The sequence below is a fragment of the Trichosurus vulpecula genome, chromosome 2 (assembly GCF_011100635.1).
Source record: "Trichosurus vulpecula isolate mTriVul1 chromosome 2, mTriVul1.pri, whole genome shotgun sequence".
In the NCBI taxonomy this organism is placed as follows: Eukaryota; Metazoa; Chordata; class Mammalia; order Diprotodontia; family Phalangeridae; genus Trichosurus; species Trichosurus vulpecula.
The window spans coordinates 438,957,525-438,981,768 of record NC_050574.1 but is presented as its reverse complement, the minus strand read 5'-3'; the positions used below and the strand labels follow the sequence as shown (position 1 = coordinate 438,981,768).

Here is a 24,244-nt window from a genome sequence, read left to right as displayed (position 1 = left end):
GATTAGATAAGCATGATAATAATGTTTTTCTGTATGAGACGCATTTCTTACCCATATGAAAATCTTAATTACTTTTATGAATTTTATTAAGCAATGAGCTCCTTCAATACCCTAACCTAGAAGAAAAATGGCTATAGATACTAAAAATGTATGGCATTTTATTCCAAACATCATAGATCATTTTAAACTCAGTTTGACCTTCTTTTACTCACACAAAGGATCTCACTATTTTTTTATTCTTATTTTTATAATTTCTTTCCCAATGGAAGGAAACAAAAAAGGTACTGGCATCTGCCAAGCTTAATGAGTGATTAATAGGAGAGAGCAGATAAACATCAACTCCAAAGACCATACCAGACTCAGGAGCTTAGCCAAGAAACTAAGTTCAAGAGAATGGTCATACCAAGATGGGTGTGGCTGAGAGCAAAAACAGAAGAACAGGTAGAAGGGAGAAATGTTTTGAATAATAATGATTTCCTCCACTGTAAAGAATCATCATATATCTAGCTAAAGTCAAAGGAACTGTCTGAAAAGTTTTTTTTTTTAATTTGGAATTTTAAATATATTTCCCTTACAAGGTTTCTTCTGTTGTGAAGTATTCAGCTGCTGATTATTTATAAAACATCCTAGTGGGGTTTCAGTCTGGTCATAATTTCCAACCAAGTCATCTCCTCAGTTCACAAGACCTATAAAAGGATGGACCCCAACTTCCTTCCGTATCTCCCAAAGGTGTCAAGCTCTCCATGGCTTAAACCTTTCTGGGAGTGATATTTACTTTCCATAATGTTTTTTGGTGATTCGGAATTTCTCCTATGTCATTGGATTTTCCTGTGTTCTCTGATATTCAGAAGTATTATTTTCTCTTCTTTCCACCCCTAGCCTTGGTGGTGCATATATAAACATTATACCTTCTGCATGGAAACACATTCCTATGAAACAAGTGAAAGTGAACCTGAAGCTAAGTCTATGTCTGAATTTTTCAAGCCATTTATCCTCTTTTTGTTGTTGTCGTTCAGTCATTTCAGTCATGTCTGACTCTCCATGACCCCATTTGGAGTTTTCTTGGCAGAGATACTGGAGTGATTTGCCATTTCCTTCTCCAGGTCATTTTACAGATGAGGAAACTGAGGCAAACAGGATTAAGTGACTTGCCCAGGGTCATACAGCTACTAAGTGTCTGAGACCAAATTTGAATTCAGTAAGATGAATCTTCCTGACTGTAGGCCCAGCGCTCTGTGCACCATGGTGCCACCTAACTGCTCCCATTTAGCATCTAGTAGGAGATAAAATACCCATGTGGTGTTGGTCAAAGTTCTAACCATAGCAACCTATTCATAAGCAGTCTTCTAAATTCCCTGCTCCATGCTCAGAAAAAAAGTAAATTCAATGACCCTCCCATCACCTCTTCCCAAAATAAATAAGATTAAGGAAGACTGAGAAAAGCTTCTTGCAGAATTTGGGAATTTAGCTTAACTTAAAGGATCACAGGAGATGAGTGAGAGAATTTCAGGCATTGGAGACTGCCAGTGAAAATGGATGCAGGCAGAGAATGGAGTGTTTTCTATATGGAACGAGAGGAGGCTAGTGTCACTAAATCACAGAGTACATGGAAGGGAATAAGGTGCAAGAAGATGTGAAAGGTAAGACGGAGCCAGATAAAGAAGGATTAAAAAAACCATCAAGTTTGAAATTGTCTTGGATTGTTGTCTTTATCAGAATAGCTAAGTCTTTCACAGTTGCTCATACTTTCAATGTTGCTGTTACTTTGTAATACTTTGCTTCAGTTCATGTAAGTCTTCTCAGGCTTTTCTGAAATCATCCCTCTTGTCATTTCTTATAGCACAATAGTATGATACCAAAATCATATACCACTAGTTCAGTCATTATCCAATTAATAGACATCCCCTTAAATTCCAATTCTTTCACAAAAAGCTGCTATAAATATTTTTGTACAAGTAAGTCCTTTTCCCTTTTTCTTTGATCTATTTGGGATACAGGCCTAGTAGTGGAATTTCTGGGTCAAAGAGTTTTATAGTCCTTTGGGTGTAATTCCAAATTGTTCTCTAAAATGGTTGAACTAGTTAACAACTCCACCAACAGTGCATTAGTGTCCCAATCTTTCTGCATCCCATTCAGCATTTCTCATTTTCTGTCATATTAGCCAATCTGATGGTTGTGAGGTGGTATCTCAGAGTTATTTTAATTTGTATTTCTCTAATCAGTAATGATTTAGAGCATTTTTCATGTGATTATTGATAGCTTTGATTTCTTCTGAAAACTACCTATTCATATCCTTTGACTATTTTATTAACTGGAGAATGACTTATTTTTATCAATTTGGCACAGTTCTCTATATATTTGAGAAATGAGGCCCTTATCAGATAAACTTGCTACAAATTTTTTCCCATTTTGTTTTCCTTCAATTTTTGCCTGCATTAGTTTTATTTGAGCAAAAACATTTTAATTTCATGTCATCAAAATTATCTATTTTATTTCATGTAATCCCCTCTATCTTTTTTTGGGGGGAGGGTCATAAAATCTTCTCTTATCCATAGATCTGATAGGTACATTTTTCCATGATTCCCTGATAGCACCCTTTATGTATAAATTATTTATCCATTTTCACTTTATGTTGTTATATGGTTTGAGATATTGATCTATGCCTAGATTCTGCTCCTAGAACTGCTTTCCAGTTTTCCCAACAATTTTTGTCAAATGGTGAGTTCTTACCTCCACAAGCTTTTATCTTTGGGTTTATCAAACACTAAATCATTGTGGTCCTTTACTACTATGTTGTTGTACCTAATCTATTCCACTGATCCACCACTCTGTTTTTAGCCAGTACCAGATTGTTTTCATGATTACCACTTTGTAATATTGTTTGAAATCTGGAACTGCTAGACCACACTCTTTAACAATTTTTTTCATTGCTTCCGTTGATATTCTTGATATTTTGTTCTCCCAGATGAATTTTGTTACTATTTTTAGCTCTACAAAATAATTCCTCGATAGTTTGATTGGTGTAGCATTGAATAAGTAAATTAACTTAAATGGAATTGTCATTTTTTATCATATTGGCTCAGCCTATCCTTGAGAAATTAATATTTCTTCAATGAGAAAACAAAACTATCCCTCTTGGCAGATGATGTGCTGGTATACTTGGAGAAATTTAGAGAATTAACTTAAAAACTAGTTGAAACTTAACTTAAAAACTAGTTGAAACAGTGAACAACTTCAGTGAAGTTGCAGGCCGCAAAATAAACCCACATAAATCATTCACATTTCTATATACTAACAGACCTCAGCAGGAAGAAATAGAAGGAGAAATTCCATTTAACATAACTGTAGGCAATATAAAATACTTGGAAATTGACCTGCCAAGACAAACTCAGTATTGTATGAATAAAATTGCAAAACACTTTTCATGGATCCTGTGGGTCTGGGGCCATACTAGTCAAATCAGTTTTCATCTGTTCACAGCTAATAAGTGTTTGAGGTGGGATTCAAACTCAAGTCTTCCTGACTCCAAGGGCAGCACCCTTTCCACTGTACCACCTAACTTCCTTGTCTTATTGTCACTGATTCCTTGCCAAGTCTTAACCGCAGATTACTCCCAGCATCCACTGGATGCTCCTCATCCACTCCTACTCATTCAGCTGGAGAAAAATTGAGTACCTGAGCTGACTGGATACACAAACAATTTATGTTATCTAATCTCAATGAGCCCTCATGGTAAGTAGGAAGTCTTGTTGGTTCTCCCTAATTGATTCCCTATTCTACTTGCCACCAAAGCTGTTCCAAACCTTATCTTATCTCCTCAAGCCTCCCACACCTCCCCTCTCCAGTCCTCTCAGCAGATGACCTCACCTCTTTATTGAGAAAGTCTAGGCCATTTACCTTCAGCTCCCTCTTGTCCCTTTCTCTTCATCTCAAAACCTGATTTTATCCCCCATTCTGTTCTCCTTTCTTTTAGTCTCCGATAATGAAGCATTTCTTCTTTCTAAGGCCAACCATTGTACATGTGGCCTTGATCCTTTCATCTCCTACCTTCTCTGGCAGATTTCCCAGTACCCCCTTGATCTCTAATCTTATCTCATGATCATGAGACTCAGTTGTCACCAGCAATCTGGACAAAGGACTCCATCCTACCCAGTCCACTCTGGTTGCTTTTCTCCTTCATGAGCTGAGTTATCCTAAACTCCAATGAGGGGGTACAAGGACAAGGCTTAATGCTTTGGGGCTGGAATCCACCTAGATTAGGTTCTGTTTGCACTCTGAACAGAATAAGGTCTCCTATTGGGTGAAGTCCTACTCAAGATCAAGGAGCATGTTCCTGGAGGATTTGGGCAATCTCATTGATCAGCCTTGTTCTTCAAGTACTGGGTGACTGACGTAACAGGGGTTGGTTCCTGAATGAGGAAACAGAGAAAAAACCTTAATCCTAATTTAATACTTGGTTATTGATACAATAGAAAAGTGATTACTTCTCTCACTTTGCAATCTGACTTCTGATATCATCTTTCGAAGTCCTTTTTCCAAAGTTACCAAGAGTCTAAACAATTGCCACAATTTACCAAAACCAAACAGTTGCCAAATGTGATCTTTTCTCTGTCTTCATCATGCTTAGTTCTTGTTACACTTGATAGTCTCCTGTATAATCTCTGCTCTCTAGGTCTTCAAGACTGATTCTCATACTTATCTAAGTGTTCCTTTTCACTCTTCTTTTCTGGTTAATCATCCATGTCACACTCTTTAATTGTGGGTAGACCCCAAATCTCTGATCTGGGCCTTCTCTCTTTATATTTGGTCTCTTGGTGACCTCATTGGTTCCCATCAGTTTAATCACATCTGTATGAAGATGAGTCACAGAAGTATATAAGGCCCAAGTCTTTCTCTTGAGATCTAGTGCCATATCCAAAGCTGTAGAGTGGGCATTTTAAGCTAAATCCCACCATCCTCTAGTGCCCTCCCTCCTTGAATACTTTGCATTTGTTCTTCGTACATTTATATATGTACATGTCTCCCCTGCAATATAATGTAAATGTCTCAAGGGCAGGCAGGGCCTGTTTCCTTCTTGTCTTTGCATCCCCAGAGTTTAGCATGGTGCCTGGCACTAGGAGGTACTTATTGATAGATTGATTATTCCATGGAAATTACTGATTTTTAAACTATTTTATAACAAAGTAGTTTTCTTCCTTTTCTCTTTTCTGGAATCTTTGAGGAAATAAAAAGCTGTGAATCATCTTTAAAGGGATGGCTGTTTAGTAAGTCATGAATTTGTAAGTCTCCATGGCCCCGCGTTAGCCTGTGACTTTAAGTTGTGCTAGAAGGGATACCTTGCCTTAGATGGATAACACCAACTATGCCAATTATTAGGTAAACGCACGAGAGTGGGAGCAGGAGCTTTTCTAGCAGGTGTTCTAGCACTAGCAGGTTCACTCTTGATCCAGGCAGATAGGAAGACAGGATCAAAGATGTAACGAGGGGTTCAATGAGCTTACTTTATTCTAGTCTAGTCTTCTCAAGAAGGTTGCTGATAATGGGAGCACCAACTCCTACAGCTTCCCTAATTACTCTTCTCACAGTGGCTGGCGAGAATATAGTAGGGACTACAACTCATACAGGCCCCCTAAGCCTCAATGGGGGCCAGTTGAGGCAAGCACACAGATTCCCCCCAAACCTTGATGGGGGCCAGACAAGACATGCACAGCATTCCAGCATGTGCATTCAGATTCCCCACTTACTGACCAGTGACTACTTGATTTATTAAGGAAACAGACAAAGAAAACAATTTGCCAGCAATAGCCTCACAAGTTTACATTATCTCACTGTTATATCTCGCTGCACAGCTGAACTCACATGTTATTTATCACTATATAATGCTGTGCAAGCGTGGTGGTGATGTTTACAAGTCATGAGCCTGGGAACCAGAGATTGTTGTGGCCACGGGTTGTAGGAGCTAGTATCTTAAAAAGAATAACAAAAATCCATACCCTTAGAGAGACTTATTTGGCCAGAGAACTTAATGTAAATCATCTCGAGTCAATAATAACAATAAACGTTTCCATAAGTCATTACAAAGTGCTTCCCTTTTCCCCCCAAAACTCTGAGAAGTAGGTAATCAACTCTTGTTGTCCCTATTTTACAGAAGAGTGAAGTTGCTAGCCCAGAATAACCTCTAGTCTTGTGACTCCACATTCAGGGCTTTTTTTGACTACTGTGGTAGGATCCCTATCTCTCAGGGTTACACCCCCTCCTCCCACAACAGGGATTCATTTTCCCAAAAGGCAACAAAACTGTCTTCTGGACCTCACCTGTCTTTCTCCATTGGCAAGCTTCCTGGCCACCTAAGGTCATAGAAAATCCTACCCAAGTGGAGTCAGGGGTTGTCAGATTTGGTGGCTGTCTGAAGACTGAAAGAGTGACCGTATCTTGTCCTGCATCTCCATATGGAGATGAGGAGAGCTATGTAGATGCCAAGTGCCACTGTATTCTTGTTGCAGATTTTTAGGGCAAAGTAAGCTTCCTTTTGTTAATTGTTTCATACCTTACAAGTGTCTCGTTTCATCCCCAAATCGAACCTGAACAGGACACTGGCATCAGGCCTGCCCCTAATGAATATGTCATTTTGACTGACTCTCAAGAAATTCATCTGGGTGTCACATTCTAGGAGGAACATTGATAAAGCATTTCCAAAATAAGGTAGCTAGGAGAGTGAGAAACTCATCGTAGAATTTTTAGGACTGTGATGAACTCATCCCTTCATTGCACAGATAAGAAAATTAAGACCCAGAGAGATAACTTGACTTGATGTCCCACAACGAGTTAGTAGTGGCAGAGCAGGGCCTGGCCACTAATCCAATGCTATTCTCTCCCACCAAACATCCTGCCCTTCAGCCTGCCCAAAGAGCTCTATGAAAATAAATTGAGCAGTAGCGTACGAAACACTAGGGGGAGGAGGTAAGGGGAAGACAACGAAATAGAAGCATGAGATAGAGCATCTCCCCTTAGGAAATTTAAAATCTGCAACAAATTCAATTCAACAAACATTCGTTCAGCCCTTACACGCAAGGTATTATGTTAGCGTAATATCGGAAAGACAAGAGGAAATCACGTTCTATATTTTTTAACTTCATCTCACATCTCTACTAACAAAATAGGTATGAAAATAATATTTTCTGGTGATTCAGGGTTACTTCTGACTGAACTACTGAACAATCACAGCATGGGCCTGTTGGTGCCCTCATCCATCCTCCAATGTGCCTGTAGCTCCCAAAATCTTAAGTGAGACAGTATAGTATAGTGCAAAGAGCACCAGACTTAGAGTTGGGTTTAAACTGGAGTCCTAGTTCTATTATTTCCTCTGATAAGATGAAGAACTGCAAGAAAATCACTCAACCTCATTAAGTCCCAGTTTACTCATTTTTAAAATAGGAATCATAATGTTTACACCTCTTTCCTCAGAGATTTGTTTAGAAGTATGTGTAGAATAATTTGTGTGTGTGTGTGTGTGTGCGTGTGTGTGTGTGTGTAATGGTGGCCATGTCTAGGACAAGATGGGAGGAGGGAAGAGAAAAGAAAAGAAATTTAAATGTGAACTTTTCTGTGTTTTAAAAGGAATAGATAATTGTTCATAGTAGATTTGCAGTTTCATGTGCAATTACCTTTATTATATTGTGTTATAGAAATGCTTGTTTTGTTCCATAAATTAAAAATAAAATAATTTTTTAAAAAAAAATTATCTTCAGCACGCAGTTGGTGCTTACTAAAAACTTGTTGGTTGAAAAATAAAATAAAGTGCTGTATACATGTGAGCTACTGTTTATGTTGTATACCACATTTCAGGGCAAGAAGAATAGGCCAGTGGAAAGATTTCAAGCCAAAGGATGAGGGATCAGAATCCCTGTCATTTGCTAATTGTGTGACCTAGGATAAACCACTTGGTCTCTCTGGGCCTCAGTTTCCTCATCTGTAAAATGAGGAGCTTGGACTAAGTGATCTTCCTTCCATCTTTAAATCATGATCTTATGAAACATTGTGAGTTAGACACATTCTGGGCCTTTTCTAGTTGCCTCACTTGTATAATTTTATGGATCTAGGAGTGTCATCAGTCCCTTTTTGTTAAAGCTTATAAATCCCTTGTCAGGGTGGAGCCAAGATGGTGGAATGAAGGCATGGATTCGCCTGAGAGGTCTCCCCCAAAAACCTCCAAATACTTGTAAAAAATGACACTAAACAAATTCTGTAGCAACAGAACCCACAAAAGACAGATTGAAAAAAGTTTCCAGCCCAAGACAACCTGGAAGGTCTACAGAAAAGTTCTGTTGTACTAGGCTGAGAGGGGAGCACAGCACAGACCAGGCCTCATGGGACTGAATCACTGGCAGCTGTGCTAGACTTCTCAGCACACAAACACCAGAGACAACTGATAAAGTCAGTAGGGAAGGTCTGTCAGACCTGGATGAGAGAGGAACAGCCCCAGCCCCAGCCAACCAGGAGCAGACCTTGGGAGTGACTGAAGCAACTTCCAGAGCTCTCAGCCCACAGATGATAAAGGGGTAGAACAACTGGTCAGAAGGAGATTACAGGGGTCTCTTTGCTGGGCACCGAGGCAGGACTCTGTTGCTTTGCACATAGTTGGATCTGGGTTGCAGTCCTGGATAGCAGTCCTGGGGCAAGGAGGAGCACTGACATAGGGGAGCTTGTGGCAGCAATGGAGAGGGAATCCTTCTCACAGTTTCAAGGCAGAAAAGAGTGCTTGTGGTCCCTCACAGAACAGAGAACAGGCCAGGAGGGGAGTAAACACCTCTCTTTAGATCATAACACCTTGGAAGAACTGAAAATTTACAGGTCCCTAGAAGTATCTCTGAAAACAGCTTCACAAAACCCCTGAACCTTGGGACAATTCACCATCCACTCTGGAAGCAAAGCCCTACCTTAACAAAGAGTTAAAAAGTCAGGAAAAAGCAAACAATGGGAAAAAAATCTCAGACTAAACTTAACTTTGGTGACAAGAAAGATCAAAACACACACTCAGAAGACAACAAAAGCTCCTACATCCAAAGCCTCCAAGAAAAATATGAATTGGTCTCAGGCCATGGAAGAGCTCAAAAAGGATTTTGAAAATCTAGTAAGAGAAGTAGAGGAAAAATTGGGAAGAGAAATGAGAGTTATGCAAGAAAATCATGAAAAACGAATCAACAGCTTGCTAAAGAAGACCCCCAAAAATATTGAAGAAAATAATACCTTGAAAAATAGAGTGACCAAATGGCAAAAGATGTCCCAAAAGCCAATGAGAAGAAGAATGCCTTAAAAAGCAGAACTGGCCAAATGAAAAAGGAGGTCCAAAAGCTCACTGAAGAAAATAATTCCTTAAAAATTAGAATGGAGCAAATGGAAACTAATGACACTATGAGAAATCAAGAAATTGTAAAACAAAACCAAAAGAATGAAAAAAATAGAAGAAGATGTGAAATATCTCATTGGAAAAACGACTGACCCTGGAAAATGGTCCCAGGACAGAGAATTCAAAAATTATTAGACTTCCTGAAGGCCATGATCAAAAAAGAGCCTAGACGTCATCTTTCAAGAAATTATCAAGGAAAACTGCCCTGACATTCCAGAACCAAAGGGGAAAATGAAATTGAAAGAATGCACTGATCACCTCCTGAAAAAGATCTCTAAAGGAAAACTTCCAGGAATAATCTCTTCTCAGAATAATGTTTTTAAATGCATAAAAGAGTCTATAGGATTATGAAGAAATTAGTCATATTGAAATGCAGTAATCAAAATGTTTTTTTAATCCAAATTCATAGACCATGTGTTAAGAACCCCTGCTTTAATTAATCATTTCTTTCTTCAAGATGGTATATTGTATTATTTGCTGTTTTAAGACAAAATATTTGGAAGTCTAATATTTCTCCTTTGAAAATAATCATTATAATGAAATTAACATAAATATGTACAAAGAAATGAAAAATTATGGGACATTTTGTTAAAGTTATTTTTTATCTTATATATTACAGGGCAAAAGTTATCCCTTCAGAGGTCCATTTCCTCCTGTATGGAACCCCATCGCATTCTTAGATCATAATAACTTATGGAGAACGATGGACGAAATGGGAAAGCAGGTATGAATGTTTGAGCCTGTAAAATCTTCTTTGATAAGTTACAGAGTTTTCATGTTTAGCTGGTCGGTTAAAAAGGAAATGCATTTTTCCACTGAGCTTTAAAAAGATCATATGTGGTTCAACTATGTTAATTTTTATGTTATTTTGTTTTGCTTCTATTCTTTGTGGCACTCAAAGAAAAGGAAAGATAGAAAATTTCATGCACAATAACTGTTATCAATAGTACATTTCTTTTAAAAATTACTTAAAATTTTCTCTTCCTCTGGTACTGGCTGTAGGCTACTGATTCAGAGCAAACCAGAACCAGCTGATGCTTCTCTAGGTCTTCATTCTTGCCAAAGTATAGGCTACAGCTCCACATCTCTATCCAGAGCTTTGTTCCACTTCTTTTCAATTCGGGAAACATTTTTTCTTTTTATTTTTTAATAATATTTTATTTTCCCCAATTACATTTAAAAACAATTTTAACATCATTTTTTAAAATGTTGACTTCCAAATTCTCTCCCTTCCTTCCCTCTCACTTCCATCCTTGAGACAGAAAGCAATTTGATATGCACATACAGTTATGCAAAACATATTTCCAAATTAGTCATATTGTGAAAGAAGAGACAGACAAAAAAATCCTAAAAATAAAGGAAAGAAAAACTGTCTTGGATCTGCATTCAGACTCCATCAGTTCTTTCTCTGGAGATGGATAGCATTTTTCATCAAAAACCTTTGGAATTTTCTTGAATCATTTTATTGATGACAATAGTTAAGTCATTCCTGTTGATCATCTGTACTAACAAGGTAATAAACACAACACATCAGTGATAATTGTGAATATGCCTATGCAGTTCTGCATTGTAAAATATGAGAGTCTCTCCACATAGAAGGCAGAAGAAGTAAGACGTTTATTCAGATACCAGAGGACCAGATCCCATAAGCAAGCAACCAGTTTCCACAACCAGTGAGCCCACTTGATCATAACAGCAAGAAACTTAAAACGCAGTATCACAGCATGGAGCCTCCCCATCCCCAAACCTTCCACCACCACCCCATTCCCACTGGGGCCTTCCCAAAACTCACTCACAGCCACCACACATCTACTCTCTTCCTCAGCTCTAAGTGCTCTCTCTCTGCATTTCCTGTGACACAATTTCCTTTTCCTCTCAGCAAGCTCCTCCTACCACATGTGACTTGGGCTTCCTGTGACATAAGCCGGTCACATGGCCTATTAATAAGTGGGAAAGATCTTCAAATCTAAATTGTCATTACATTCAGCCCCAAGATCTTTCTTATCCATTACGTAGGTCAATGGGAATATTGGGATAACTGGTGTCAATAAAACTTTATAACAATATAACAGGGATAACACAGGATAAGCATATAAAACAATGTCATCATTCCCCCTTCGAATGAATGGGGCTCAAAATCTTGGGGTAAGGGCAAAGGTCTCATCCTCCATAGCTTCTTCCTGCTGAAATTGTCCCCAAGAGGTCAAGAGTCCTATTTGAGAGGTCAGTTCTTTAGCAACCTGGCAACCAGGACTTGTTTAATGGCAAGTCTAGGAGTGACACATCACAGTCATGGACAGGTCCAGGGGTGACATCTGAACACATCAGAGGGTGACATTTGGCTTAAGCAATCAGGCATCTATAGGTGGATGGTACTAAGCCTGCAGGAAACAAATCTCACAAACAAATTTAACCAGCGAAAATCCAAAAAGAAACAACGAAACAATCATAGCCTCATTCACAAAAGAATACATGAGTCAAGGATGCAATTTGATAATCATTTTCTCCTGAGTAAACGACAGTTATAGTATTATCCTTCCTGTGTGCTATAATTTCTGCAGCTTTTGGAACATCATCTGGATTCCATTTTACCTATACTTTAGCTCCCAATTTTATTCTATCAGTGGAACCAAACCCTTCTTTTTTTCTGGTACTTATTTTGGAAGGAGGGTCAGTTTTCACAAGAGGTATTGTTTCACAAGAAATAATAATCAATTGAACTACTCTATCATTTCTACACAACTGTATGGGTTCTTTACCCAAATTCTGGAATGTCACAATAATTTCTCCTTGAGAGTTAGAATCTATCACTCCAGCCAATACATATATTTCCTGAGCTGCTAATCCTGATGTAGGTAATATCTGTCCAAAATGATTCTTAGGGATTCTCATATATATTCCAATAGAGATTTTCTTATCTCTTTTCTATCCAACCTAAAGTCCTTTAAACAATTTAAATCATTTCCTGCTGAACCAGGTAGTCCTGGATATGGTGGTGGGATACCTTCCCTCACAGTCTAGTACTCAATATTCAAGATTTTATGTGTTTGCTGTTTTATAACTTGCAGATTCGGGGTCATCATTCTGGCTGGAGGTGTACTTCCTCCTAATGTTCTGTTATTCAAATTAGGTAAAGCAGTGAACAAATTATCTTTCCAATGTTGATAAGAATTATTAGAACTTAACTTCCTTAACTGTTCTTTCAATGATCCATTTTTCCAATGTATGGTCAGATTAATATAGGGTCTGTAATCCCATCTGTGTGTTTCTTTAATCTGAGCTGGAATCAACATATTTCCTAGTCTCCCTGAAAGTGTGACTCACTTGAACACAAATGTTCAAGATCTGTAGGATTTGTAGGGGCAGTTCTTCTCTATTCCATCTGCTATTAAGCCCCTTATCTTGGTATATTTTGTATAGCTCATTAGTTGAAATACCATCTATTCTTCTAAAATCTACCCCTGCTCTCAATAGAGTAGTAAACATTTCTTTTCTTGTCACTCTATTCTGATGTTGAATCTGCTGGCTGTTCACTCTTCTCTCTCTCAAGGAAATTTATCTTTTCCCCAGTCTCCTAAATCACTCAACTGTGAAATCTTATCCAGCACCTCTGAAAGAGAGTTCCCTACTTCCACAATTAGCAGAGTCAGAATTAAGTGTTTTATAAGCAGGAGGAGCTGTCTTAATTATCAAATTTCTATGAGAGATTCCCAAGGGAGTATCATAGTATCACAAGGGAGTATCACTGTGTTTCCCATCATAATAGCAGTCTTCATTACCTCCTCCTTTAACTTTCTTATACAGTTCCTAAGTGAATACTAGGTTCTATCTGCACTGGGCCACATAGAATCCATTAGATATTCTTGGTTACATCCTTTGGCTGCTAAAGCTAACAGGCCAATTGTCCTGTTACCCCCTTGCAGATGATAATTCCTAAAAGCTTGCTGTACAAAAGGATTCTGACTAATACTTATGAATTTCTTACAGGCTACACTATCCACAGATACTCCTGTGGCCCCTACATCACTGATTCTCACAGTCTAAGATATTAATGATTCTCCCATTCCTTGGATAAACCTACTTAAGATATCTGTGATTTCCTACTGTGTAAAATCTTCTAAAACCTCACTGAACACTGTATTATTATCTTGGGGTTCTTGCCTCCTCTGTTGTATGGGGTGCACTTCTGTCTGAGGATCTAACAATATCCCATTCTCTGTGTGAGGAGCACCACACAACAAAATATCATCTCGTGTTTCAGCTTCTAATAGTGTATCATTCTCTCCTGACTCTCTTCCCTTGTCACCATGGCAACCAGACTGGCTGCTAGACTAGACCTGGGCTGAACTGAAATGCCCTCTTGACCTCCTTGGCTCCCTCTCCTAGCCAAATTAACAGCAAAATCAGTCGATTCCTGAACAGTAATCTGTTCTGCCACCTGAGATTCCCCATCTTGCTGTAGTATAAAAGAAACATTCTCATTTAAGCTAGATGTTTCTCTAATTGTCTCAGTTCCCTCTCCTAACAGTCTGTCCCTGCTTTCATATATAATACAATACACTGTGAGTAAAATCCAGCCTCTCCTAGAGAGTTCTGTTGGCAATTTTCTCTCTGGCTTAACTTTAATTTCTTGCAAACATCCTTCCAAATCTCTAGGTTCTCCCCTCTGTAGCTTCTGTTTCCAGTCCTCACACAGCCCTATGCATTTAGCCCATTCCCTTGCTAGGGAGGAATAAGGTACTTCCTCCCATTCTGGGATAACCATTTCTTCTTCTAAAGCCTTTCTACCTCCAAATAGAGATCTTATACCTTGCAATCCTGTTCATGACGCCAAATGTATTAACAAGGCAATAAACACGACATCGATGATAATTGTGAATATGCTTATGTGGTTCTGTATCACAAGTATGAGAGACTGTCCACATAGAAGGTAGAAGAAGTAAAACATTTATTCAGACACCAGAAGACCAGATGCCATAACGAAGCAACCAAGTTCCACAACCAGTGAGTTCACTTGATCATAACAGCAACTTAAAACACAATATCACAGCATGGAGCCTTACCATCCCATAACCTTCCACCCCCCAACCCCCACTGGGGCCATCCCAAAAACTCACTCAAAGCAAACACACATCTACTCTCTCCCTTAGCTCTAACTGCTCTGTCTCTCTCTCTCTCTGCATTTCCTGTGACACAATTTCCTTTTCTTCTCAGAAGGCTCCTCCCACCAAACTTGACTTGGGCTTCCTGTGACATAAGCAGGTCACATGGCCTATTAATGGGTGAGAAAGATCTTCAAATCTAAATTGTCATTACATTCATCACACAATGTTGTTGTTACTGTATACAATGTTTTCCTGGTTCTGCTCACTTCACTGCATCAGTTCATGTAAGTCCAAGCTTCTCTTAAATCATCCTGCTCAGCATTTCTTAGAGAACAATGGTATTCTATTATAATCATATACCACAATTGTTCAGCCATTCCCCCAGTTGCTGGATAGCTCCTCAATTTCTAATTTGCCACCATAAAAGTGCTGCTATAAGTATTTATGTATATATAGATCCTTTTCCTTTTCTTTGATCTCTTTGGCATAAAGACCTAGTAGTGATATCTCTGGATCAAAGGGTATGCACAATTTTATAGCCATTTGGGCATAGTTCCAAATTGCTCTCTGGAATGGTAGGATGAGTTCACAACTCCCACCAACAGTGCATTAATGTATATCTCCTCCAGCATTTAAAGAAACATTTGTGAGGTTCCCGTGATACACAAAGTGCTATACTAGGTTCTGGGAATAAAAACAGAAGAAAGGACACAGTTCTTCCCCCCCAAAGGAACTTACATTCTACTAGGGAAAATGGCATGACTAACAATACATGTGAGACAAGACAAGATAAAATGAGGGAAGGACAAAAGAGAGGTCCCCAAAAAGTACCTTAAGAAAATTGAGTGAGAGGGTCCATGGAGGCCATGAAGAAGCTCACTCCAGTGTGGAGCATGGTCTGTTATAGGAAGCCAGAGATGGAAGCTTGCATTCAGGAAAGAGATAGTAGTCTAATTTGATTATTATGTAGAATGTGTAAAGAGAATATGGTGAAATTAAACTGGAAATGTACAGTGGAACAAACTGAGGGGATAGCACCATGTATAGAGCACCGGGCAAATCCAGCCTCAGACACTTAAAAGCTGTATGACCCTGGGCAAGTCACTCAACCTCATTTGCCTCAGTTTCCTCATCTGTAAAATGACCTAAAGAAGACAATGGCAAATCACTCCAGTATCTTTGCCAAGAAAACCCAAATGTCAGAGTCAGACATGACTAAATAACAACAAACCTCATTTTTGAAGTATTTTGAATTTGGGTTGACAGGTTCAGAGGCATATTTAGTCTTCTGGGCACATCCAGGGAAGCTTTGTCTGTATATTTCCTTTCCACCAATCACTTCTTTGTTAGTCTAATCAGACATAGTGGCTGGTTTTAAATTAGAATTAGACATCATGATCCATGTTTGGGGACCATCTATTTAAAAACAAGATTTACTATAAGAAAGAAAAGGTTTCATCATGAATTCAAGAGGTCAGTTTATAGAGCAGTAAGTAGAAGTAATAATGTGAATGCTAAACAAATAAAATCATGACAGCAAAGATAACAATTTAAACAATTGTAATGATAACAACAAAAATATTTCATAGAAAGAACAGTATTATGTAGTGCAGAGATGGGCACACTATGGTCCATAAGGCTGGATTTGACCCACTGTGCCCACCCCTTAAGAATAGTTTTACAAAATTTCATTATGTTTTAAAATGTAAAAACTATTCTTAGTCTGTAGGCCATATGAAAACGGGGGGAGGCAGATTAATGCACACAAACACATGCATATAATCACATGCATGTGTACATATAACTGTAACATGCATGTGTTTATATGTATACACTTGATGGGGGAGGGGGAGATTTTGATTTCATCAAAGGTCCAGGCCAAAAAATAAATATGTATATGTAAAATAAAAGGACTGAAAATGACTGAACAGTATGTAAAATACACTTATGTGTGTGTGTGTGTGTGTGTATATACATACATACACACATATATATATATATATATATATATATATATATATATATATATATATATATATATATATAGACATATGACCTTTCATTTCATCAATGCAGGCAGATACCCAGTGAGAAAAATCTTCTCTGTCAATGTAGATGAGCAACTCTTCTGTAACTTATGGTCTGAGACAATTTCCTGGGAGCACTCAGAAGTTAATGAATTGCTCTGGTTCATACTATTAGTATGGGGCAGCAGAGTGGGGCAGTGGATAGAGCACCTGGCCTGGACTCAGGAAGACCTGAGTTCAAATCCAGCATCAGACACTAGCTGTGTGACCCTGGGCAAGTCACTTAACCCTGTTTGCCTCAGTTTCCTGATCTGTAAAATGAGTTGGAGAAAGAAGTGGCAAACTACTCCAAGTATCTCTGCTGAGAAAACCCCAAATTGGGTCATGGAGAGTCAGACATGACTAAAAAATGTCTCAACAACAACAAATATAGTCCATATGCATTAAAGTCAGAACTTGAATTTGTGTTGCTTTGGATCTGAGGTCAACTCTCTATCCACCATAACATACTGCCATCTATCTATCTATCTAAATATTTAAAAAAACGTAGCTCATTCATTTACACTATCTCTTACACTATCTAGTTGAACTTTATTGAATTGCATAGTACAGACACATAACTTTATTTGTGCTCTCTAAGTTGTGCTTTAAAATGCTATTTAGCTGATCTCCCTAAATGATCCCTAAATGGAGAAAACATTTTGCACTTCTCTGCATAGATTCCAAGTGATGCTCCTTGGAAAGCGCCTCACGCGGAAGAATGGGATTTCATGACAATGAAGGAACTTTTGGACAAGATCTGCTGGACTGAGTAAGCAGTAACTTCCTATGTAACTCCTAAATAATATATAATCTTTCATTTTTTTTTATCAATTTAATTCAGCATGCTTCTATTATATGCTAGACGCTGCTAGTCATTGTGTGGAGTACTAGAAGGCATGGTGCCTGACCTTGAGAAGATTACAATTCTACTATGGGGATCAGGCCATGTATATGATATTGGATGTCCCAAAAATCTTAGTGCCATTTTAAACTATTAAAACTTTTAATTGAATGGAATTACACTATTATCAAATTACAGTAAGAAAAGACTTGGGAACATGACAGAATGGAATTGCTTTTGTCCATGAAAGTTTAGTTTTTAAAAAGTTACATCGACAAAAATAGTTTTCCATTTTGTTTTGTCTTTTTTTTCTTTAATTTTAACCCACCACTGTTGGTGAGATAAAATAAATGAGTTATTCTAAGACCACACACTTTTTTCAGACTTGGTGGATCCCTCCAATCTGTCTTCAGGTATCTATTAACCTTACATTGTACTGGGTATCTGCTGAGATCTAGGGACAAGAAACTAAAAATGAAATAGTCCTTGTCTCAAAAAGCATCCATTCTATCAGGAAAGACAAGACATACACATGCAAGTATGTAGAAATTATAATCAAAATATTAGGTGGGAGCAGGAGTCAAGGTGGGGAGGACTCATTTCAATGGATTGATTTGGTCTGGGTCTACATTTTATATCTTAACCAATGGATAAAATTCTTTTTACATATTGAAGTTTGGTAGGTATTTCGTGCTTGGAGAAAAAAAAATTTAGATCTAGATGCAAATCTGGACAAAGGCATAAAGATATATATGCCCAAAGCAAGCAGAGGTTTAAGTCAAGACACATGAACTAAACTTTGAATCTTGAGAGATTATTTTATATAGCTACCTTATCTTAAAGTTGGGGAAACTCACATGTAGGAGAGGTACAAATAGGTTTTGAACCCAGATCCTTTGACTTTAGATGTAATGCTTTCTTTTCACTACAACAGATGTTGCTAATGACAAAACAGTCCCCCACAGACCAGTAAATACAACTGAGGCTTGTAACTTTTGGAGCCTAGTTTCAAGTTGCTTTCTGGAATGGTTGTACAACTTCACAAGACTGCCAACAATGCCGTGGTTTGCCTTTTCCCAGCCCCTCCAACAGCCATCATTTTCATCTTCCCTCATCCTTCCCATTTTGATGGCTGTGAGGTAGACTTTAGAGTTGCCTTAATTTCATTTCTACAATTATTAGTTTACTAGGAATATTTTTCCAAATAGTTGTTAATAGCTTAAGTTGCTTCCTTTGAAAACTGCCTATTCCTATCCTTTGACCATTTGGGGAATGGCTCTCAGTCCTATAAATGTTTATCAGTTTCTTATATATCTTAAATATGAGACTTTTATCAAAGAAAATTGCAACAAAGAATTTTTTTCCCAGTTGTCTGTTTCTCTTTTATTTTTAACTAAATCTGATTTGCTTGTGCAAAAATTTTTAAAAATCCTATATGATCTGGGGCGACTAGGTGGCACAATGAGTAGAGCACTGGCCCTGGAGTCAGGAGGACTTAGACACTTGACACACTTACTAGCTGTGTGACCTTGGGCAAGTCACTGAACCCCAATTGCCCTATCTTCTCCGCTCAAAAAAATCCTATACGATCCGAATTGTCTGTTTTATTTTCCATAATCCTCAAAAGGATTTGTTTAGTCATAAACTCTTCCTTTATCCATCGATCTGAAAGGTAATTTCTTCCTTGCTCCCCTACTTTGTTTTTAATATCACCCTTTATGTCTAAGCCATATGTCCGTTTGGAATGCTTTTGAGCTTATTAAAAATTAGTTCCTTACTCTTCTTGGGTGCTTGACTTAGGTGCTTGAGCTCTCATTATTTCGACTCAATTCAATTCATTAAATATTTAGTAAGAGCCTACTCTGTGATCTTGTATGCAGAGGAAATTTTTTAAACTTACAAGAATGCTCCAGGGAATTTTGAGGAAACTTAGATGCAAACCTCCTATTACAAGGCTTTTCCCAGAGCAGAGAGAGTTGGAGGGAAACAGTAGACAGGATGGGAAAAAATGAGCAACTTTGCAAGGTGTCCCAATGCTGGTTTTAGTAGCATGCTTTCATCATCTCATTGGAAATAAATTCCCGGACAGTCAGCCACACCCTTATTCACTTACAAGCCTGAAGGTACAATTCAGAAAACATGATTTACTTTATCATCCACCATCCCTCTGGTCCTCCTTTGGTGTTAATTAATGAGTTGTAGTGGGAGAAGCACCAGCTTTGGAGTCAGGAGACTTGGGCCTGTGTTCCAGTCTTACTGCTTTCTAGCTCTATAACCTTGGGTAACCCACTTACCCTCCTTATGCCTCAGTTATCTATGTACAAAGAAATGATAATACCAATAAAATAAAAGGTAATAACAATAAACACTAACATTTACATAGTGCCTACTATGTGCCAAGAACTGTACCAAGTGCTTTACAACTATTATCTTATTTGATCCTCATCACAACACTGGGATTCACTATTCCTTGGCCAGGGTCACACAGCTAGTAACTGTCCCAGGCCAGATTTGAGCTCAGGTGTTCCTGATTCCAGATCCAGCACTCTACTCACAGCACCACCTAGAGGCCAAAATATGAATAACATTAAAATGAGGATAATATTTGACCCAGCCTTCACTACAGTGTTGGGTTGAGGGGAATAAATCATGGAGGACTACTCTGTCCCTCTCATGTCCCTTTCGTCCCTTGGCTTCCTATTTTATCACTCTCCATTTCAAAATATTTATAAAAGACAAAGAATAGATTAGATTAGAAATCTGCCTGATTAGAAATAGGTATATTTCAGATGACTTTTAGATCCAAAAGGAACCTTGGACATCACCTAGCACAACTTCTGATTTTACAGATGGGGAAACTGAGACACAGGAAAACCAAAGTGACCATTTTAAAAGTATTTCAGCTAATTGGTGATCCTAGTGGCAAAGGACCTTTTTCTGTTGTGCCGAAACTTGCTCTTTTGTGGGACTAGAATCAACAGATGTATCCATAATTGCAGATGTTTACAGAGTTGTGACAAGCTGACAGGCTGTCATGCTTGGTTCTTTTTGGTTAGTGCCTCCTTACCCCCAAACCCCCAAAATTGCTAGATGCTGTAGCTTTTTTAAAAATTTAATTTAAGTGATTTAAAGTTAATTCTATTATGAGAATTTTGCAATATCCCTTGAAGTAAATGGATTGCTGAGCAATATCTCTCCTGTCAAAGAAAAGCTTGTCATCCATCAAAAGCAAATACCCAAACATTCATTTGGAATATTGCATTGAAGTGAAAATAGCATTTGCTATAGTGATCTCTTATCACTTATTGCATTGGCAGATCCTGGGGCATCATTTAAGGGGAGCAATAAATAAGGAAAACACAATTAGCAATGCAGGTAATTACTGTTAAGAATCATAACATTTGCAGTCATAGCAGTTCATCATTTGGTGGTACAGCAATAGCTCTGATTAGAAACGGAGGCAGATTTAAAACAAATCCCCTCAAGTGTATAAGCCCATTCTCAGCTCCATATTGGATTAGATTCGTAGGATTTCTCATGAAGAAAAATAAGCAAGCTATCCAGGGAAGAGAGAATGGGGAAAGATTTATATTGCAAAGTAGTTTCTGTAATATTTTCCCATTCTTTCACTTGTCTTGAATGAGAGGTGCCTCATTTTATGAAGTTATAGGTGGCTGCTGTGGTGGATAATTTATAATAACTGAGGAAACAAAATCTGACCTACAAGATTTATTAGCAAAACAGTCATAACAAATGTTGGTCATTGGACCCCAGTTAGTCCAAAGACCCGGAATACAGTGAGACAGACCTTTATATATTAAAAACAATTAATCAAATAATTCATTAAAAGAATTAGTTAAAATTAATTATTAAATAAATTAAATTAATATTAATTAGTTAAAAGAAAACAATTAACAGAATAAAAAAACAGGATACAAAATTAGGTAATCTAATTTCTAATAAGAAGAAAGGTTAGGGGCTTTCCAAGTTGTGGGGTGAGGGAGGAGCAGGGAAGAAGACTGAGTTTCATAGCTTGTTTGAAACAGTAGATGGCTTATACCATCTAGTTTCTCATGGATGATTTGCAGAAAAACAAGACAAGTTAATACATGTGGCAGCACAAGATGGAAAATATGTTCCTGAAATAGAATCTAGTTGTTTCTCTCAATTCTCACACCAAACCGATTCCATTTTGTAACTGGCCTTCACAATATCTCATCACTGTTGGGTCTGCTTCCTGTGTTTCAGAAGTATGCCTCTTCGTTTGAGCTCTCTGAGGACAGAGACCGTGATTTTGCTTTTCTTTTAATCCCTAGCTCTCAGCATAGTGCCCCTCAAATAGTAAATGCTTAATAAATGACTGTTGACTGATTGTTTCATCAGACAGGATGGGTGTGAACAGATGCAGACAATGGTGATCGCCAGTATTTTGTAAATGTGTAAGGAAAACATGCAGGACATGTGCGACCAGCAAAGGAGATGGATTGGTAATGTAATAAGAATGAAAAATTACAGATAGCTTGAGTGCTACAATGATACATACCCCTGATATATTAAAATAGCCAGAGGAGGCTTGCAGGATAGCTAGTGTATCTATGCAGGATTTACAAAAGACACTAAACAGCACAAAAGACAAGAGGGCGTGGTAGGATTATAATGTGCATCAGTGGAGAGAATATCTGAATCTATGAGAGCACAGATCTGTCTTTGTCTCTAAGTGAGAGGACAATTTGGAGATGTTCCTGATTCAGAAGGTTATTGTGGGGGGGAGGTGAAGGGGGAGGAGGTTGTTTGTTTTTGTTTTGTTTTTGGCAAGGCAATCAAGGTTAAGTGACTTGCCCAAAATCACACAGCTAGTTACTGTCAAGTGTCTGAGGCAGACACTTGAAATCAGATCCTGACTCCAGGGCTGCTGCTCTGTCCATTGTGTCATCTAACTGCCCCTGGGTTATTGGTTTTAATAATGGACTGTGAATCTCTGATAAGAGGAGTATGGTGACACGTGATGGGGGTAGAAGGAGAGTGTAGGCAGTAGTAGATGTAGTAGTAGGCTGATATCTACACTATTCTTGTTGATCAAACTGGGTTTATGAAAAAATAAAAGGGAAGAAAGATAGGAGCAAAAAGATCCTGGAGAGAATGCCGGGTAAGATTATCCAAATCAAAGTGCTGAAGAATCAGCATAGGAAAATAGCCTTAAAGTTGGAAATTGCATAAAAATAGGAATGACAGAATGAAAGAGTCCAGGAAGTACTGATGCATTTGACTTTGACTTTCCCTCAGGTCTTGAAGGAAACAGCCATGACCTACGACTTTTGGTTAGCCAATTCTCATGATGGTAGCCCATCTATTTGTGTGACACAATGTGGGCAATATTCCTAACTTAATACTGATACATGCAAATCACTGAACAAAGTCACCTCTGGTTCTGTCTGCCAGAGGATTTTGTATGAGCGAATTTTAATTATATGTGTGAAAGATACTTCATTGTTGGCATTCCAAAAGAGTGAAAAAGATAAAGTACTTGGTCAAGTACTTTTAATACTAGGGGAAAAAGTGATTAAGGAGATGTCCTCAAGTACTAGTCCTGATGTCGTCTAGTTCATCCAAATGAATCTTTATGAGGATGGACTGTATCTGTAGCTCTAGAAATCTTGGTGAAAATATTCCAAGGGAATGGTGTTTTTACAAACAATTTTCTATAGCACATTCTATCTTGCCAGCCCCTCAATCCATTGAGATGTATAAAAAATACAAAATTCTACTGGGATTGTTGCTTACTGATTAAAAAAAAACACACACACATTTGACTCAGTAGTGCAAAATAGCCTTAGAGACTCAGCTCCAAAAGCCTGTCACCCATGTACATATTAAGCAATCTTATGTTAATGCATTATGTAAATGTTAGGTATTATTATTATGGTTGCAAATAAGTACCCTTTTAAGTGTCCTGCCCAAAATCATATTTATTATTACTATTCACAACTAAAAATAGACTCTTTAAGATTTATAGAGTTCTTTCCTTACAACAACCCTACAATATATTTATTATAAGTAGTGCAAGGATTATTGAATTTTCCAGTTACTGGAGCTGAAACTCAGAGTTTAAATGACTTTTCCATGGCTACAGATCCAATAAATGCCAGAAGTGGGCGTCAAACATAGATCTCCTGACCCCTTATCTGATGTTTGTTCCTGTACACTAAATGAGCAGTCATACGTGACCTACTCTTTCAATTTAGTTGTTTCCTCGGCTAGGTGGTGCAGTGGATAGAATGAATGCCAGGCCTGGAGTCAGGAAGACCTGAGTCCAAGTTTGGTGTCAGACACTTACAAGCTGTGTGACTTACCTTTTTTGCCTGAGTTTCTCATCTATAAAATGAGCTAGAGAAGGAAATGGCAAACTACTCCAGTATCTTTGCTACAAAAAACCCTAAATGAGGTCACTAAGAGTTGGACACCACTCAACAACAACAATAATTCAATGGAGATCTTGCCTTCTCAATGAAATCGCTGGTATTATGTCGGGGACTGTACCTAATACTTTATATTCACTACAGTAGGATTATCATTAGCAGATGCTCGATAAATACTTAAGAATCATAGAAATTGAGGATCAGCTAGTCTTCTTATTTTATAGATCAAGAAAAAGGCCTAGAACATGTAACTTGCCCAAAGCAACTTGCTGGTCAGAGCCAAATGAAAACCCAGGTCTGTCTCCAAGTTCAGTTATTCTTCCTTTATTCCGTGCTTTCCAAACTGAACTGAAATATTTTAAAGGGCTCTGTTAATTACAAAGCTGCAGGTTTTGGCTTCCCTATTC

The 24,244-nt window shown here is 38.1% G+C and overlaps 1 protein-coding gene across 1 annotated transcript in view; it reads left to right on the top strand.

Moving 5' to 3' along the window:
• LOC118836143 (amine oxidase [flavin-containing] B) overlaps positions 1 to 24,244 on the top strand; it is a 152,594-nt gene that overhangs the window by 83,777 nt on the left and 44,573 nt on the right. The window contains exons 4-5 of the mRNA XM_036743496.1: positions 10,026 to 10,130; positions 17,258 to 17,349. Of these exons, the coding sequence (XP_036599391.1) occupies positions 10,026 to 10,130; positions 17,258 to 17,349 (197 nt within the window). The remainder of the gene's footprint in view (positions 1 to 10,025; positions 10,131 to 17,257; positions 17,350 to 24,244) is intronic.